The following is a 17547-nucleotide window of genomic DNA, read 5'->3' as shown; positions in this document are numbered from 1 at the left end:
AGGTTTATGGTAGTCTTTGGTATGATTCCGCATTAAAAGTTCATGCACTTTATATGTATGTTATATAATTTGACAAGATCATTATGTTTGTGTTTGATAGTAAAAGTGAATTTAATTATTACAGATTAGACAGCTGCTACCTTGCTTCCATTGCACTTTTATTTTTTATTGAAAGATTCAGACTTCCTATGACCGCTGATCATGATTTATTAATTCTCTATTGCTGCATGATAAAATTTCCCCAGATTCTGCAGCTTAACACAATAAATATTTATTTTCTCACCCAGTTGCAGAAAGTGGAAACCCCAGGTGTGGTTTTGCTGGATCATCACGGTCTCTCCCTGGGTTGCTCATGAAGTTGCAGTCAAGCTGTTAGGCAGGGCTGGGAGCTGCGGCATGGCTCAGCGGGGCTGGAAGACGTGTTCCAGCTCACACACGTGGCTGCTGGCAGGGGGCTTCATTTCCTCGCCACAACGTGGACCCTTCTCCATAGGGCCACAGGGCTGCTCACAACATGACAGCTCCCTTCCCCCAAAAGCAAGGCACAGGAGAAAAAAAGAGAGCAAGAAAAACATTAAGACCAAAGCTGCAGTGCCTTTTATAACCAATCTCAGAAGTGAGTGACATACCATCACTTCTGCCATATGCTGTTGGTCACACAGACCAACCCTGGTGCAGCGTAGGCGGCAACTACATACACAAGGGTGTGAATGAGCTCACTGGGAACAATCTTAGAGGATGCCTACGACAGCGCTGTTTCATAATGTAATGTTGATGAAGCCCATTATTTTTATAATCATCTATACATCTGTGTAAACAATACAAAGTTCTCAATATCGGATACTTGCTTCCGACATTACATTATACTTCAGTGACTTTTCAAGTAGGTATAATTGTTAGTTTTTAAAAGTTACTTAAACTTGCTTCATAATTCTTCATCCAGGCATTTGAGTTGATACACATTTATATCAGATCCTAAAATCTGAGACATCACTCCTTATGTATAAGTCCTGTTCTTCATTACATAGGAAGTATCGCACTTACAACATTAGAGATAAGTACCAGTATAGTCCAGGCAGGGAGTCTGTGATTCCTCTGTAAGACAGGTTTCTGTCCAGAGCAGAGAAGGTGCATGGGTTTCAGCCCACTCTCTAGTGTGGTCATCAAGAGTTCTGAGGCCATAGTCAATGTCGCTGATGTGTGGATCGAATAGAGATGTCTGCTGTGTGACAGAGGGGAGGTGACTAGGCACGCGGGACACCTGCCACGGTTTGCAGTCCTTGGGCTCCTGGAGCACACTGCTAACACCGGGAGTCCGCCAGGACAAGCAGTGACAATGCAGACAGTGAGCTGGATGACTAAACAAACAGCCGCAGCACCCTCCCCCCTGCACAGTCCCTATGAAATATTCAGTATTCTAGAGCTTTGCTCTGCAGACCCTAAAGAATAACTGATTTCTAGTAGGCATGGTTTTTCTTGTTTCTCTCCAGTCAGAGCTCATTAATGACTCGAATGATTGTCTGAACTGGAGTGGGGCCTCCCATTAGGTTGTTCGTAGGTAGGAAAGAAGGTAGATCATAACCTCTATGTGAATAAAATTGTCATTGTCAGCCTGTATTAATTAAAGACTTCAGTTACAGTGTTACCTCATTTTAGAAGTAAATTAAAAATAGAAAACACAAGGAAAAAATTGAAGGTTATATTTTCTTACCCCCTAACTTTATTTTGCAAGTAGAGCCTATTTTAGGTAAGTCTAATGTAATTAGAAATTAAGGAGACGTGAGAAGGGAGAATGGAGAGGAAGGGACGGTTTCTGGGTTGGAAATAAAAAGTTACTATTTTGGACTTTGCGTCAATCTGTGGCAGATTATTTTAACTCCACTGGAGTGGATGTTGTCAGGAGCCCTCCTGCTCAGGACCTCATTAATGAGGCTGCTTTGATCTTTGAGGAGTTAAGCAGCACCCGCTGACAAACGGCTGGAACCCCGGGTGCTCGTGATGAGGCATCCAGGCGGTTTCGGCGCACCCAGCTTCAGCCTAGAGAGGGAGGATGCGCGGAGGCCCCTCGCTGTCTCTTGCACGTGCAAGAATCCTGAGCGTTTGTTAACGAGACTGTAGCGAACAAACCAAAAGGGGACTTGAAGGAAGAAATATGGACCTTTTAAATATTTTGTCCCCAGACACTTCTTAGCTATGAGTAAATTGTAAGCTATTGAAACCACTAGTTTGGATGTGAGCATCTATGTGACAACTGGTTTAGAATATCCAGCAGCTGGCACAGTGCTTTGTATGTGTACGGACTGAATAAATATTTATTAAGGAGTGAAGGCTGTCATTGGCAATTTGGAGAAGCCATTGGTGAGGAAAAACATGTGGGCTTTAGAATCAGACAGACAGGATTCTAATGTTTATGCCACCACTTTTGAGTGCGACCGTGGTATAATCGGTATTATTTCAATTGTCGGTGCTTTTTCTCATCCAAAAGCAAGGACGGCGGTTAAATTAGGATATTTAAAAGCAAGGATATTGGATAACTATATCTCTCAGGATTGTTTTGATAATTGAACAAAACAAGGGGTGTGAAGCCCTGGCAAAATATATGGCTCACGTATTTCATACGATAGCTATTTGCCAACAAAGAGGCTTTAAGTGACATTTGCACAGCTGCACCTAGAAACCAGTAGCCGCAACCTACGCTTATGCCGCCTTCCGGCCAGTCAGAAGCCCTGTGACAGGAGCAGAGAGGTCGCCTTGCTCAGGAGCCTGAGACAGCTTGCTCTGGATTTTCTATAAATATCTAGGAAGGGGTGTAGCAATATGTAGTGCAATGCGGGCAACTGTCATTTAAACGAAAGGCCAGCCAGCTGGCTGAGGTTACTCGGAATGGCAAAGCGCACTGAAATGAATAAAACATCCAGATCCAGAGAGCCAACAACAAACTCTTTTTCCCCCACTTCAGCAGCGCCAGGTGTAACTGAGGCAGGCAGTGTGATGGAAGCATTGCATTGGGATAGGAGCAAATCTTATGGACCTGCATGAAGTACCTTGGAAATCCATCTCCTTTCTGGGGTATACTTTTTATTTAGCCAGATGTGGACTTCTCTCTGCCTCCAGGATCCTTTATTTCAATTTCTCAACAAATACTAAGTTTTTCTCAAACACTTCCCCTTAAAAATCTGGCTGCTGTGTGAGTCTGCTGGGGCTGCCCCACGAAGTACCACAGACTGGGTGGCTCACTGTCCTGCAGCCCAGAAGCGAGCAGCCCAGTGGACAGAGGAGGGACGTAGGAGGAATTCACAGCCACGTGCAGTGAACAATGTAAGACCCTGAGGAAGCAGGCTTCTTGCAAGTGCTTTTCATCCATACTCAGTCAAATGTTTTATCAGTTGTGTGGCCAGTGCTTTAAAAGGCTTTAGACATGTAATCTATGGTCATTGAATTAATCAGTCAGGACATTGTTAACTTTTTCATCTTGTAAAGCTGAGGGCACTTTTCGAACGGCCGTTTAACCCATCCCAAAACCTCCATACACTCTCCGGAGCAGAGTGCAACATGATGGTTGAATTCCCAGAAGTCAGATTTGGCTCTAAAACTAGTATTATGGCCTGGAGTAAGTTAACTCATCTCTCTCCGTACTAGTTTCCTCATGTAGAAAATGAGGACAGTAAGTATAACTCCTTCTCTCCTTTAACATATGCTAAGGTTGTAAAGGACAGTTAAGTCCACGTACTCCCAAGTCCAAGGTGGCACTGTTGAAAACAGTCAGCATGCAATGTTCATGGGAGAACTATAAAACCTAATGACACATTTGGTTTTTAGCCCATAATTTTTAACTGTAATTGAAGGTTTCTACCTCATAGCACTCACTGTCAAGTGGCTTTCGCACTTGCCCACTACGGAGTCTGTAATCGTGATAACCGCCCCTGACTTCAGAGATGGCCTTACAGGGACGAGCACCCCCCCACCCCCCGCAAGTCCCAAAGTCCCTCCCAGCTCTGCGGGTTTTAGGCTGCACACCCCTTCTCTAATACGGCACGTGCATTCATGTGCTCACATCTTCAGTGTGGTCAGTTTGACTGTGGTAGAAAAGTAATATTAGAACAAGTATAAAATTAGTTGAAATTGTATGTTTCAAGTAATTTTCATGTTTCTAAGATTTCAAATCTGGTAATTAACAAAAATACATTTAGTCAGATGTTTATTAGACTTATTTTATTGGATAAGTTAAGCCAAAGCATTATGGTTTGTATTATAATTCTCATTAGTTTAAGAAGAACATTAAAATCTAAAGTAGCTTCTGTGTTTCATGCACTTCTACTCTACGTGAAAGCTTTGGCGATGGTCTTGCTGAACTTGTTTCTAACTAAATTTAGTTTCACCAATCTGTATTCTGACAGAGTATTTTGATTACTGACATATATTTAAAGTACTCTGAAAATACACATTTATGGCATATTTTCTGAATTTTAGACAGGAAAAACTCTTTGGTTTGTGCAAGTTGTACATATATTTACTGGGAAAGTAATAGTCGTGGCTGTATCTTGAAATACGCTCTTGATCGACAGTGATTTAGAGTGACATCTACTATAACAAATCACTGCCTTTCAGCGTCTTAGAGCTCACATACCAGTCAATGCCAGGATTCCTGGCTGCTAAACGGTTTGATTTTCCTTTGGATGGTGCTTTTGGGACCCCAGCACCTTCTAGCTCATGGCTGTACCATTTCCGAGCGCCTCAGTGTGCTGTGCATTCAAGTTAGTGGCCTCTGGCTTCTTAAAAACCCCTGGGCCAAGAGACACAAACATCACTTCTCTTACTTTGCATTGGTGGAAACTAGTCACATGCCCACATAAGGATGTAGTGGGAGCTGGGAAGTGTAGTCCCTGTCTGGGCAGCTGCCTCCTGGCAACAGCTCTCCAGTATGTAACAAACAAATGTACCAACTACAGAATTCCACGTGATTGTTTATTAGTATGTAACAGCCCAATGCGGGGGAATCAGTGTCAGTAGGCCACATTCTTTCAGTTCTTGTATTTTTTAATCCTATTCTGATAGAAAGTAGTAGCACTTTTTAAGAGTTATCCAGAGCTATAATCTGTGATTATAATATACTTTCTTTCTTTGAAAAATGAATTACATCAGCTTTGGACCTGGGATATTTTGGCTGTATACAAATTTGCCAGCAATCTAAGCCTCTGTATATTATTTGAAACCGTATAATTGATATTTCCATATTTTTTCAGGAATTTTATTTTTGGTGTTCTAGTTTTGCAAGTCTAGTGAGATAGCAATTTTTTACATTATGCGTAACTAGTATTTTACTATATGACTTTAGATTCTTGTAACATAATTTGATATCTGAGGTCTACAGATTTTTAAATTAAGGTCATCTGCCGCATAACAACATTTTGGTCAACGATGAACCATGTATGTGACAGTGGTCCCACAAGATTACAATGGAGCTAAAATATTCCTGTCGCCTAGTGACGTAGCCATTGTAATGTGGTGGCACAACACGGTGCTCCCACGTTTGTTGTGATGCCGACATAAAAAAAAAATGTCGCTGGTTTATGTATGTACTATAATATACTTTTTATCATTGTTTCAGAGTTCACTGTTTCCACTTTCAAAAAAATGTTTGCTGTAGAACAATGCTATAGTACTCCAGCAGCAGCCTCACACGTCTCGTGTTTACCACGTCTCTTGAGTGCATCATTTTCTCTTGTGCTTGATTTAATCTCGCGTTGTTTTGTTCAGCAACAGGCCTCACAGGCTCTCGGTTTAGAAGCAATAGTCTATACCGCATCGCCTGGGGCTGTAGGGGGCGCACTTACCCAGGTGTGTGTACGTGCGCTCTGTGATGTTTGCACAGTGACAGAATCGCCCAATGCCGCACTCCTCACAATATATCCCCACAGTCAGGCAGCACATGACTGTAATGGGATTTTCAAATTTTCAAAAGATACTTTATGTATTTTTTATAGAAAGCGCCATAAACATAACAAAAATAAAATTTATTTTCAAAACTGTAAAGATTTGAATGGGATCCTGCTAACATGTGATCATAGCCTCGCTGGATTTTCAAATTCCTAATTACAAAATGTTCAAAATGTTCTGAGAAATATTCATTTTTGTTTTAGCAGTGTATTTCCCAATGTATGTGTGAGGAAAGTCCTTATATAGCAGTGGGATCAAATGCCTGTACCTTTCTCCCAAACCTGTTTGGGACGGACCCTCGCTATTACTGGCCTCATCGCGCTCGTAACCAGCACCGGACAGGGCTACCTGCCGCCTCACGTTTTGGTGGTTTTTCAGAATTTCACTGACATGATTCAGTTTTTGTTCTTACATCTCATTTGTTTTCCATTGGAATTATTTTTTAAGTATAAATCTTTTATTGTCATTAATGCTTGTAGTTTATGGCCAGTTGTAAAATTTTCTAGTGTTTCAAAGTTAACTGGTGCCAGAAACAGATTGAATTAACATATGTTTACTTATTTGTTCTTGTTTTCTAGTTCATATGAATGTTATATATAAAGATTCCCCCCCTCCGCAAAAAAAATCATTGGAATTTAATGCTTTGGCTCATTATTCTGCAGCTTGATCTTAAACATGATCAAATGATACTTGTAATCTTGCTAAATTCACAGTGCTATAGAAATAGTGCCATCCACAATGGAAGACTAACAAGTGGACCTCTTTATCATCACAGATGGTTATAAGAATGAATTTCTACAAAACTATTTTACTTCTTATCTTTAAACTACTTTTCTCTTAACATGCTGTCCAAAATTTTTATTTTGAAAGAAAACATGGTGCATGCTAGGAGGTAAGAAACATAAGGAGGGTAGTTATAATGAAATTTAAATAATTCTCTTATATTTCTTTGCCAGTAAAATCATGTTCTGTTAGGCTTTTCTAATAAGCTCTAAAATATGTCTTTCAATTTATTGTACTATTATTATAAAAGAAAAAACTCAACACTGTCATCTTCCCAAATCAAATATTGATGTTTGTTAACAACAGATTTGGCAGTCATTCAGAGGCAAGTAGTACTAGGCTTTTTATATTTCCTATTTTTTTAGTCTTTATTTTTATCGTTGACACTATTACGCAGGTCATCATTTCCCACGCCCCTTTGCCCACATCCGCCCAGTCCCCGCCCACCCCTTCCCTCAGGCCATGACCACACCCTTGTCTGGGTCTATGGATCATGCATATATGGTCTTTGGATAATCCCTTCAGATATATCTGAACTGCTGGTGATCGCTCCCCAAGTCAGAGCAGATGCACTCTCTGCAGGAACATTCGCCAGAGGGACTGTATGTTCAAGGGGAAGATTTTCACGTTGCACAGTCAGCCTCATTTATTTTCCAGACCTCTAAATTTTTCATTCTAAGTAGCAGCCTCTCGCTTTATGAACCATGGGATCTTTATTAATTAAACAGAGTCAACAGGACTGATTTATTTTCTCCCTTCTCAGTTGAATTACCAAGCACATAAATCAGGAAGGAAATCTTTCTAATGCTAGAATGTTCCGCAAGCCAGTGCATCTGGGGATTATCTCATCACACTGATTATGTCAAAGCTCTTCAGTTGTAGTGCTCACTGGGACATAAAACTGAATGGCACACACACACACACGAACACCCAGTCCACCATCATAGGAAGAATTCCAGGTTTTTCCTCCAGTAACCAGAAGGCCCTAATTACCAGTGAGAGTAGCCACAATCATTTACTGACTATGTAATCATGGCCAGGCACTTCCCATGCATCGCCCGAGTCTCAGAGGCACTGGCTCTGCATGTCTTCACAAAGGACCCGGGGGTGAAACGTGTGCTTGGAGCATAGAACACTCTCTCTCTGCTGCTGAAGCTTTATTTTTTTTTCCAAGTGAGTAGCTGCTATAATTGCATTTTTTGGTATTTAGGAGTGTGTTTTTAAAAACATTCAGAAAAGCATATTGTGAATGTAAGATTAATCGGTGAGTATTTTATGGCATTATTTTTGTGGTTGGAGTAATATCAGATGTTGATTTATCACTAAAACGTGCTTAATGAAGTTCACTGGTGAGGAGGACTTTCTGGTGGAACTTTCTAATATTCTTTGTTCAGAGCCCAATAACTACATTTCTTCCTTAGGCATTTTGCTTTTGGTTATTTTAAATGATCAATTTAGTGGAATGTTCATGTATGGGCATTTATAATATTTCAGGCATGAGAACGTCATTTTTTTAAAAGTCAGGTAGGAAAGCACGCCCCTTGAACTCACCCCTCAGGCAGTTGTTCCTGCTCTTCCTTCCCACCTCCCCAACCAGGGAATACTGGGGTGGGGGGGGGGGCGGGGGGGGCAGGATTTATGGTGATTTCAAGTCTCTTCTTTGGACTTGCAGGTTGTACGTGTGCTGACAAATATTAAATGTGCATGTATATGTGTGTGTGTGTGTGTGTGTGTGTGTGTGTGTGTGTGTGTGTATCTCAAGATTTTACATTTGTTTCATCGGGCTTTTTCCTCTTTATTCTAAACATGTACTTTGTGCAGGATGATGGGTCCTCCTTTCACCTTGGGTGGCACTCTAGACCACTTCTGTTACACTCATTAGTATTTATTTAAAATCACTTTCCATTTAGGCAGCTTTCCAGTTTTATAAAGGCCTTCAAATGAAGTTAACCTGTGCAGCATCAAGTGCTGCAGTGAGTTCAGCCTCCATAATTAGAGATTCCATTAAACCATTTTGGAGGTAATAGTAATGCGGATCACTGTCGAGAGAGTAATGACTCTCTGTACCACTTAACCACACTCCAAGGTTTTGAAACTATAAAGGTGTCTGGGCCTTACGACCTTCACCTTGATTCTTAAACAACTTGAACTCTTACCCAGTCATGAACCTCTCAGCGATCTTCTTTCATGAAAAGATGCATTTTTAATATTTAAACAGACAAGTTTAACAGTTTATATAGGGGAATGTAGATAGAATTTAGAGTATAGGATTGGAGGCAAACCAAATGTAGTAATGACAGTGAAAGTGACCGTTTGTATTAAGTCTAACGTTTTCAGCTATCATCATCGACAGCCAGCAAGCGCCATTTTGTGGTGATCCCCAAATTGTGTTCTGGAGAACACTAACCCCACGTGTGTGCTAACAGGGGAACAAGGGCACACTAGTTTGAAAAATATTGCCTACTCGGAAAGTCAGAGAACACAGTAGTGTATTTCAAGTTATGGAAAATCCTAGAGTAAAGAAACCTACCTACCTGCATTTAACCTAGTGTATCTCAAACTTATTTGACCATAAAATTCTCTTCTTCGCGTAATATTATTAAAGACCCTTGGGACACACTTTGGAAAATGGTAAGTAACATGTAATGTAGGCGATACTTTCAGATCCACAGTCATATTTGATCCTCAAAAGTGCCAGCATTCACAACTTGCTTTGAGACCTGCTTCTGAGGCGGAGTTTGGATAGGATAGGGGTGGGGGAAACCGAGGTAGGAAGGATGAAGGCAGTGGGATAAACCAGGGCTAGGAAGAATATCCAAGGAAAAGAAACAGATCATCCCAATTCCAGAAGCTGTCTGTCCAATAGGCAGGCGCTGGGCAGACAGTGGTGGATTGAGAAGATCCATCCAGCTGCAGGCTGGGTGTTGGATCCTAGTTCTGAGAACTGCTGCCCCGCCCTGCCCCGCAGGGGCCTGCTTTGTGATGTTTCACCACTACCTGACCAGGCCCTCTATCTTGTTTATGTCCTTCCCTTCCTCTGCTTCTGTTTTTCCCCGAAACGCCTAGTCATTTGTTCTGAGAACAGGGTAGGCCCATGAACTCACAGGGAGGAATCAGTTCTTGCCCTCAGGGAGCTTCACATGCACTAAGAGGGCCTAAACATAATCAGGCGTTTATCGTGTAGCATCATAGGAGATAAGAGCATGGACACAGATTGAAGGAATCTGGAGGAAGAGTTGGTTCTTTAGAATTAGTAAAGGAGATTAACAAAATGGGAGAAAGGAAGATTGTAGCAGAGAAGAAAGCGCCGCTGAAGCAGGTTAAAAAAAGAAAAAGAAAAAGAAAAAGAAAACATATTTCTTACTGTGGAGTATGCATTTGATCCAGAAGGCACTGGTTGGCACTGAATTTTTAGCAAGTGAGCATCAGCAGTGTATGGCATTGGAAAGATCTCTTGGCTGGAGTGGAGCATGAATTAGAGAAGAGCTAGAGCAGCGGCAGAGAGGCCAGCGATTTCAGTGACCTAGGCAATAGCACTGGAAAGGAAGGGAAGGAAGAGATCCCGAGATGCGCAGCGAGACAATCACAGAACTCGCTGCCCGAATGAATGTCAGACAAGGGAAAGCAAGGAATCCAAGATGAACCACTGTCCTCCATTTCTTGTTACCAAAGAAGGAAAAAAAAAAGAAATGGTTTTTGTGAACCTTAAAACACATCTAAGACTTATTAAAACATTGGATCCCGCCCTGGTTGGGCAGCTCAGTTGCTTAGAGTGTCACCCCCAAACACACCAAGGTTGCAGGTTCAATCCCCAGTCGGAGCACATACAAGAATCAACCAGTAAATGCATTACTAAGTATAACAACAAGTCAGTCTCTCTCTCTCTCTCTCTCTCTCTCTCTCTCTCTCTCTCTCTCTCTCTCTCTCTCTTTCCCCCTCACTCCCCCCCCCGTTGTCCTTTCCTATCTCTTTCTAAAATCAATAAATTTTTTAAAAAATGTAAAGATTGGATTCAGTTCCAATTACGTCCTGTCACAAGGGACTGCAGTAGGGTGGAAGTGATGTCCCTAAGATAAGTACTTGCACGGAGGGGTCGGACCAGCTTCCAGATTGTAACTGCGTTCCTTATTCTTCCCAAGTCACGTAACACAGACCACATCCTGGATCCACCCTGTGATGAGTGCACTGAACCTGTCTTGCTCAGAGGAGAATGAAGAGGACTGCTCCAGGGAACTTCCCGACCAGAAGAGCTAGTGGTTTTCCGTGGGAAGCTGAGCTCCGTGGCCTTCCAGCACGTCGGTCTCCACGCAGGACTCTGAGACGCAATGGTCTGAAACAGGAGTAAATGCTCACGACCGGTGGATGCTGTGAAACGGAGACTCTGCACCGAATGCTAATTTTTGTAAAACTTTTTCATGCAACCGTGTACATTTACAGGATCAGTCGCCACTACAGTAGTTCTTTAAGAATAATCTAGCCCTATTTTTTTGAAATCATATGTAGTTAGACTTTATATTATGTATACTTTTTATATATAATTAGAACTTTGCAGTTTTATATAGAGTTCTTTACGGAGTGTCTGATACATTGATCTCTAGGATTAACACTTAGGTTGGAAAATTATGTGAATATAGTGAAACACTTCATTTATTTGAAAATTCACTAACCTTTTATATTTGTATCTTAGGAAAGTGAGTAAGCAGGCTCTGGGGGTTTTTCTCAAAGATCACAGGTAGACCACCATCTCACAGGCTCCTGAATACAGTCTGCATTTTATGGGGCTTTCTGATTTACATACTGCTTTGCTGGCCCTGTTTTATTCGCACCATCCAACACGCCCATGAGGCAGATCCAGTGGGTGATTCTTATTCCATTTTTCGTTTATGGAAATAGTGGTTCAGAGAAGTGAGGCACCTTGTCCTAGGTCTTCTGACCCTCTGTCCGGCCCCCTTTCCACTGCACCCTGCTGTCCCAGCAGAGGCAGGTCACAGCCCGATGCACAGGGCACTCGGTTCTGTTGACGCAGCTGAGCTCCACGCCGAGCACTCCGGTGGCCGCCCAGATGCGGCAGGCACCTCTTCAGTGAAACAAGCCCCCACGTAACTCCACTGTGGTCCTGGAAACCCATCCCCCTTCTGCACCCCCAGACCCTCACCAGGTAGGAGCATGGTTTTGTGGTGTTTCGGCAGGCTTCCTGTGGCTGGCTCATATCCAGGATTTGCCTTGTTTACATTGCACTTGCCAGACGCAGCGTTTGAGGAGCATTGATGAGAAGAGGGGCATCCAGAGTCTCCTCTGCTATCAAAAGAGATGTCCTTGAACCCTTCTGCTCCAAGTTCAAGACTGATATCATTGCTGACACCACCTACCAAACTAATTATGCTTTTGATCTTTTTTTATTTTATTGTAAGGATGCTAGACAGTTTCTAGCGGGAATGAGCCACTGACTTGGAAAGCTAAAGATTTTCTCTCAGTTCAATGATTTAAACCCAAGGTCGGAAAAGGGGGTTGTGGAGTGGGGAGGAAGTCAGTCATCTCAAATGTCCAGGGCATTCGGTACCAACTGAAAAATAAAAAGGCACTTATTCCTATCCAATGTTGTATTTTTAGGTGATGTACTTAGAAAGAAAGTGAGTAGGAATCATTAGCTACTCAGAATACCTGTTCCCAAACCATTCCTACTAACACAGAGAAACTACTGGTGATCACTCTGGCCACCTTTTTCCTCTTCCCTTCTCCTCAGCCCTCCCCCTCCTCCCCTCTGCCCTCCCTTCTCTCGTCCTCCCTCCCTGCCCGCCCCCCTCTGAAATTCAGGTAGGAAAACAGAACTCAGAACCTTGAACATCATCTGACTCGGTGATTTTTCAGACACCTTCTGGTGAAAAAGACTCATTTTTCAAATGAAGTCTTATACAGAATCACAATATATATAATAGAATATTTTTAAAATATTGCTACTCCGCCTGAAAAAGACAAGGCCTGGAGCCAGGTACAAGCAGCCCCGCATCACTGCTGTGCAAACCCAGAGCTCCTTAGGAGCCCAGGGCGAGAATCATCAGTCCCAAGGTCACGCAGAGGCTGAGCGACCAGGTCAACATCAGACCTAGATCCTAAACCTTCCAGTCTACTACATCTCCTGTGGCATGTAACACAGATGTATATTGCAAGTACATGTGTACATTGTGCTCACCCATACATTCCTGAATAGATGTAGGATTTATAACTTATGTCTGGAATAATAATAACATAAGGTCAAATCTAGGCTGATAGGTAGGCAGTCATTAGCCCTGAGAAAACTTTGTGAGTGGCTGGAAAGGACTTGAGTTTCGCCTGACAGCTGTTTGAATATTTGGAAGCTTCAGGGAGACCAGTTTTGAGAGAAGCCCCCCAGAGAGTTCTTTCCTTGTGTCCCCCATCTGTGCATGAGATTCTCAAACACCTGAGGTTACTTTAAGTTAGTATCTGTAGTCGTGAAAGTACAGACTTTTTGTTGCTGCCAAGTTAATGGTATGACATTTCCCTCCCCCTTCCGGAAGAGTTTTCCTAATTTGCTTCTAGTGAGGAAACACAGAGGAGCTGCCAGAGTCACTTGAGGTCAAGGTCTCGGGCACACGTTTCACTAACAGACACCTCGTGTGTTAACTTCGCTGTTTCATGCCACTTCCCTCCCTGCTTCTGACAAATGCCTAATGGGAAAGGCCTGTAGGATTTTATTGTTATTTATTAAGCATTTCGGTGCCATACATGGTGGTTGGCAGTTTGCATATATTATTTCATCATCTTAAAACAGCCCATGAGGTAGAACCCGGAACTGCCCCTGTTGTACAGAAGAAACACGGCTTTGGAGAGAGTTGCTCCTCTCGGCCTGCAGTCACACGGCACCCGCGTGTAGAGGCCGGCGTTCCAGGCAGCCCGCTCTGGGCGGAGCTGCTTGCATTTCACTGTGTGTGTTGCTCGTGGCAGAGCTGGGGTGTGCGGGTCTGTTTTACAAAGAGGCAGGTACCGGTTCTGCACAATAAGGAACTTCCTGGTAGTTAGCCCTGGGAAAGGATTCCCCAGGAGAAAGCGGGAGGGAGGACTGTCCCAGGAGGCATTCTGTCGGTCTGAGCACCTTACTGCAGGAACATTGCTGAGGAGGTTCAGAGTCAGAACCGACATCATCTGAGCATTCTCCAAGTTTCCACTCTTCTTTGTGCTTCTGTGACCTCTGAGCCAGCAGATAACTGCTCCAAGACACGCTCAAGGAAACATGCTAATGACTCATTGATAGTCTTTCTGTTGCAAGTAGAACCCCCAAATTATTGTTTGGTGAGTTGTCATTTACATACCCAGGCTTTCTTTGATATAAATCAACCCTAGCAATGTAGCCATTTGCAGTAAGCCCCTCTCCGGTGGCCCACTGACTCAGACTTTTAGGGCGGGGCCGTCTCAGCATTCTGATGGCCTTCCATCTCACTTTACTGAGAGTGACCGAGGGGAGCCATCCTTACTGATTCTCAAAAGACTTCCTCGGCACCAGCAATGCATCCAGCAAGGGCACTATGGTGAAGTAGGGTGATAGCCAGCTACTTCCTAGGTTCTGTTTACGGGTGGGTAAAAAGGTGTAAAATCTTCTCAGGTGGCCAGAATTGGACAGCTTCTCTGAATTTTTTGAATTTTTGAAACAATCTATTTCCATGAAAAATCAGGTAGTATGAAGTTAAATAAAGTAAAAGAAAAAAAAATAGCCCATCTCTCCAGAGGTGGCTATCACTAATATTTGCTGAGTATTTTTACTCAAAGGAAGTCATACTGTGAAGTAGCTTTCTTTTGACATAATACATCGTGGTCATTTTTTTCATATCAGTACATAGATTAATGTTGTATTTCAAGTGTCTGCATAATCATCTACACCCGGATAACTCGTGTGCAGCCAGCAAGCTATCGATGAACGCTTAGGCTGTTTTAGGTCTTCTGTTACTGACAATGGGTGTCACAGGGAACATTCTTCTATTCACATTCTTGTACTTATTCAGTCTTTTCCCTCATGTATCTGTGTCCTCTGGTGCCGATACCTACAGTAGGGTTATAATGACAACAGTAAATTGTCATGTCAAAATAGGTTCATTTTGATTATGTTAGGTGTTCATCAGTTTACCTCCATAAAAATAGGATCAATTTACACTACCACCAATAGTGTGTGTGAGCTGCTTTTCGCTATATCACAGGACTTTCTTGGGTCTTGAGATTGCATGTAACTTTTCTGATTGTTTTTGTGCTTCAAAGAGTAGCTTTTCGTTGCATTGTTGCCAAAGGACCAGAACTTTTTCATTGGAAGGTTTTAGTTTTCTTAGCAGCAGAGACTAAGTCTCTCCATAGAGGGGCATCTAGCAGGGACTAATTCACTGTGTGTCCAACACATCATTACTCTTAGCTTCTTACCTGAAAACACTTACCTTTCCTACTTTACATATAATGGTTATGAGAGCCAACTTTTAAATGAACTCACTTGGGCAAGAGCCCTCAGTGAAGTGCAGAGCACAGTACCAAACACACCTATAAGTTCTTCGAGCCTCAGTTTCCTCATCTGTAGAAGGAGGATAATAATTCCCTGCCTCTTCCCAGACCAATTCAACTCCGCAGCCCTTTCCCGCACACCTGCTAAATGCCAGGCAAGACGTGAGGCCTTGAAGTTACCATGGTGAATTGTACCGATTCCCAAATCAAGAAGCTCATACTCTACCACCCTTTTCCTTTCTTTTCTTTTTTTTTTCCAGAAACCTTTTATTATTCCTTAAAGGAGTAAGAAGTTAAGGGTTTGTTTAGTAAGAACCCCTGAAGAAAGACCCTTTATCACGTTCTTAAATTTGAATAATTCCAAAATAATAACACCCTTTGAGTAGAAATGAAAGAAAAGAAACATACGGTGTGAAGGGCCTCTCCAATAATAAATGCAAAGCAGCTGTAAAAATACAGAGTCAAATGATACTTTCATGAAGTGTTTGCAAAATTAGAAAATATTATTCTTTATCTAGGGGGTTTTTATTTTCTCTGCTAAATGAAATGCAACATTTTCAAGGCTGGACAAACTTGAGTTTGAACAATATATAGAACAGAAAGAACTGGACTAACATTAAAACAACTCACATGCTCTATTGCATGTGATTTTTGAGAAGGTGAAAAGAACTTTAAGCAGACTATGCCTGCGGAGCTTAACTTTAGAAATAAAACACCCAAGATGTCTTAACCACAACTATCCGCATGTAGTATCATTGCCTGCGTGATGATTATGTAAACATTAAATGCAGTTCTGTATTTGTTCACTTCGTATGATTTTTACATTTAAATACTAATACTTCTGCTAACTTTTTTGTTTCATTTTTACCCTCGGGTTTGGGGGGGCGTGGATCTGAGGGAAAGTGCCATCAGACTAAGAGCTTGGATTCCCTATTCCCGTTTCCCCATCACTGGATTATTTTTTACCACTTCACCCTGTCTAGTTTTTACAGTGTGCATCAATGTGTCATGATTTTTTGTTTATTGCCTTTCTTAATAATAGGAGCAATCATTGAAGTAAGCTCCGTGGAGGTAGGTGTGTCTCTGTCCTTTTCACCATTGTATCCGCCAGATCTACCGCAGCGCTTGTCACGCCACAGGCGTTGAGTGCACACTCGTGGGACTGAATGCGTGAAGTGCTGTGCACAACTAAGACTCAGTTCCAGCTTAACTCTCCTGCCTTTGTGTTTACTTATTCCTTCAACAATTACCGAAGTGCTCTTGGGTGCCAGACACTTCGCTAAGTGCCAAGGATACAATGCAAAACAGGCTCCGTGATCCTACTAGCCCCCATGTAATCTATACTTTAGGGAAAGAACATTCAACTTAAATTAACCAAAGCCTTTCCATTTATTTTCTTTCTCCCATACTTGAACTTCTAGGCCATTCAGTGTCCATTGCTTCAAGAAAGAGACTTTGCTTGGGGCGATAGGCGCACGGTGCAGTGTGCAGATGGTGCTGTTGGGTTGTCCACTTGAAACCTGTATGGTTTTGCGAACCAGTGTCATCCCTATGTATTCAATAAAAATAAGTAAATAAATAGATAAATAAATAAAATATAAAATAAAATAATAAAATAAAATAAAATTGTGTGACATCAGAAAGCAGAGGAATACGTACTCTGAGTTTTAAAGGTCTGGCTCCTCAGGGCCCTGGAAAGGATCCGTGATTTGGAACAAAGACGGGAGAGCACATCCAATGGGGAAGAGCAAGGCTTCCTACTCCCTGCTCAGGAAGTGATTCCCCTGGCTGTTGGACGGGGAGCCCAAAACGTTGGTGGGGCTCAGAGAAGGGGGCCTGGGCCCCACCTCCAGAGGCCACCTTCTTGGAGCAGCAAAACTCCACTTGCGTTTGTGCGGAGAGCAGAGCAGACCCATTCCTCATTGTCCCCTGCAGTGGAAATGACTGCATGGTGTGTCTCAGGAGACGGGGCCTTGGATGACTTCCTGGAGCTTCCTCCACACCAGCATTCAAATGAGGAAATCAGATTGATGTCCCCGAACCCCAGAGGGTCACAGGAGTAGCAGGAGCACTGACTGGTCCCGAGTGAGGATGTCCACTCAATCCCCGTGGCCTCTCAGTGAGTCGGAGTTTGGACAGTGACAACAGACCCTCCAAACCCAGAGTGCCTTAGCACTAGGTAAGCCTTCTGGAGCTCAGCAGTGACTCCTAAGAGTGGAGGGAACTTCAACCTGGCTGAGGTTGGCATCAATCAGGTGCTGACGCCTCCTTCCTCACAGAGGGAGCTCCTGCAGAGTAGTCCTGTGGCCCTGTCTCTGCCTCTGCCCTCTC

At 42.8% G+C, this 17547-nt stretch overlaps 1 protein-coding gene across 11 annotated transcripts in view; it reads left to right on the top strand.

The window, feature by feature from the left end:
* Window positions 1-15970, top strand: part of STXBP4 (syntaxin binding protein 4) — a 139579-nt gene extending 123609 nt beyond the window's left edge. For all 11 annotated transcript variants that reach the window (XM_045835735.1, XM_045835737.1, XM_045835745.1 and 8 more), the window contains one exon: window positions 10860-15970. In XM_045835735.1, coding sequence (XP_045691691.1) covers window positions 10860-10974 — 115 coding nt within the window. In that variant the 3' untranslated portion in view covers window positions 10975-15970. The remainder of the gene's footprint in view (window positions 1-10859) is intronic.
* The last annotated feature ends 1577 nt before the right edge of the window (window positions 15971-17547 follow it).

Source organism: Phyllostomus hastatus, unplaced genomic scaffold, assembly GCF_019186645.2.
Source record: "Phyllostomus hastatus isolate PE091 unplaced genomic scaffold, TTU_PhHast_1.1 phas_contig_210, whole genome shotgun sequence".
Lineage (NCBI taxonomy): Eukaryota > Metazoa > Chordata > Mammalia > Chiroptera > Phyllostomidae > Phyllostomus > Phyllostomus hastatus.
Note: the sequence above shows the minus strand (reverse complement) of the source record. Positions and strands in the feature narration are given on the sequence as shown.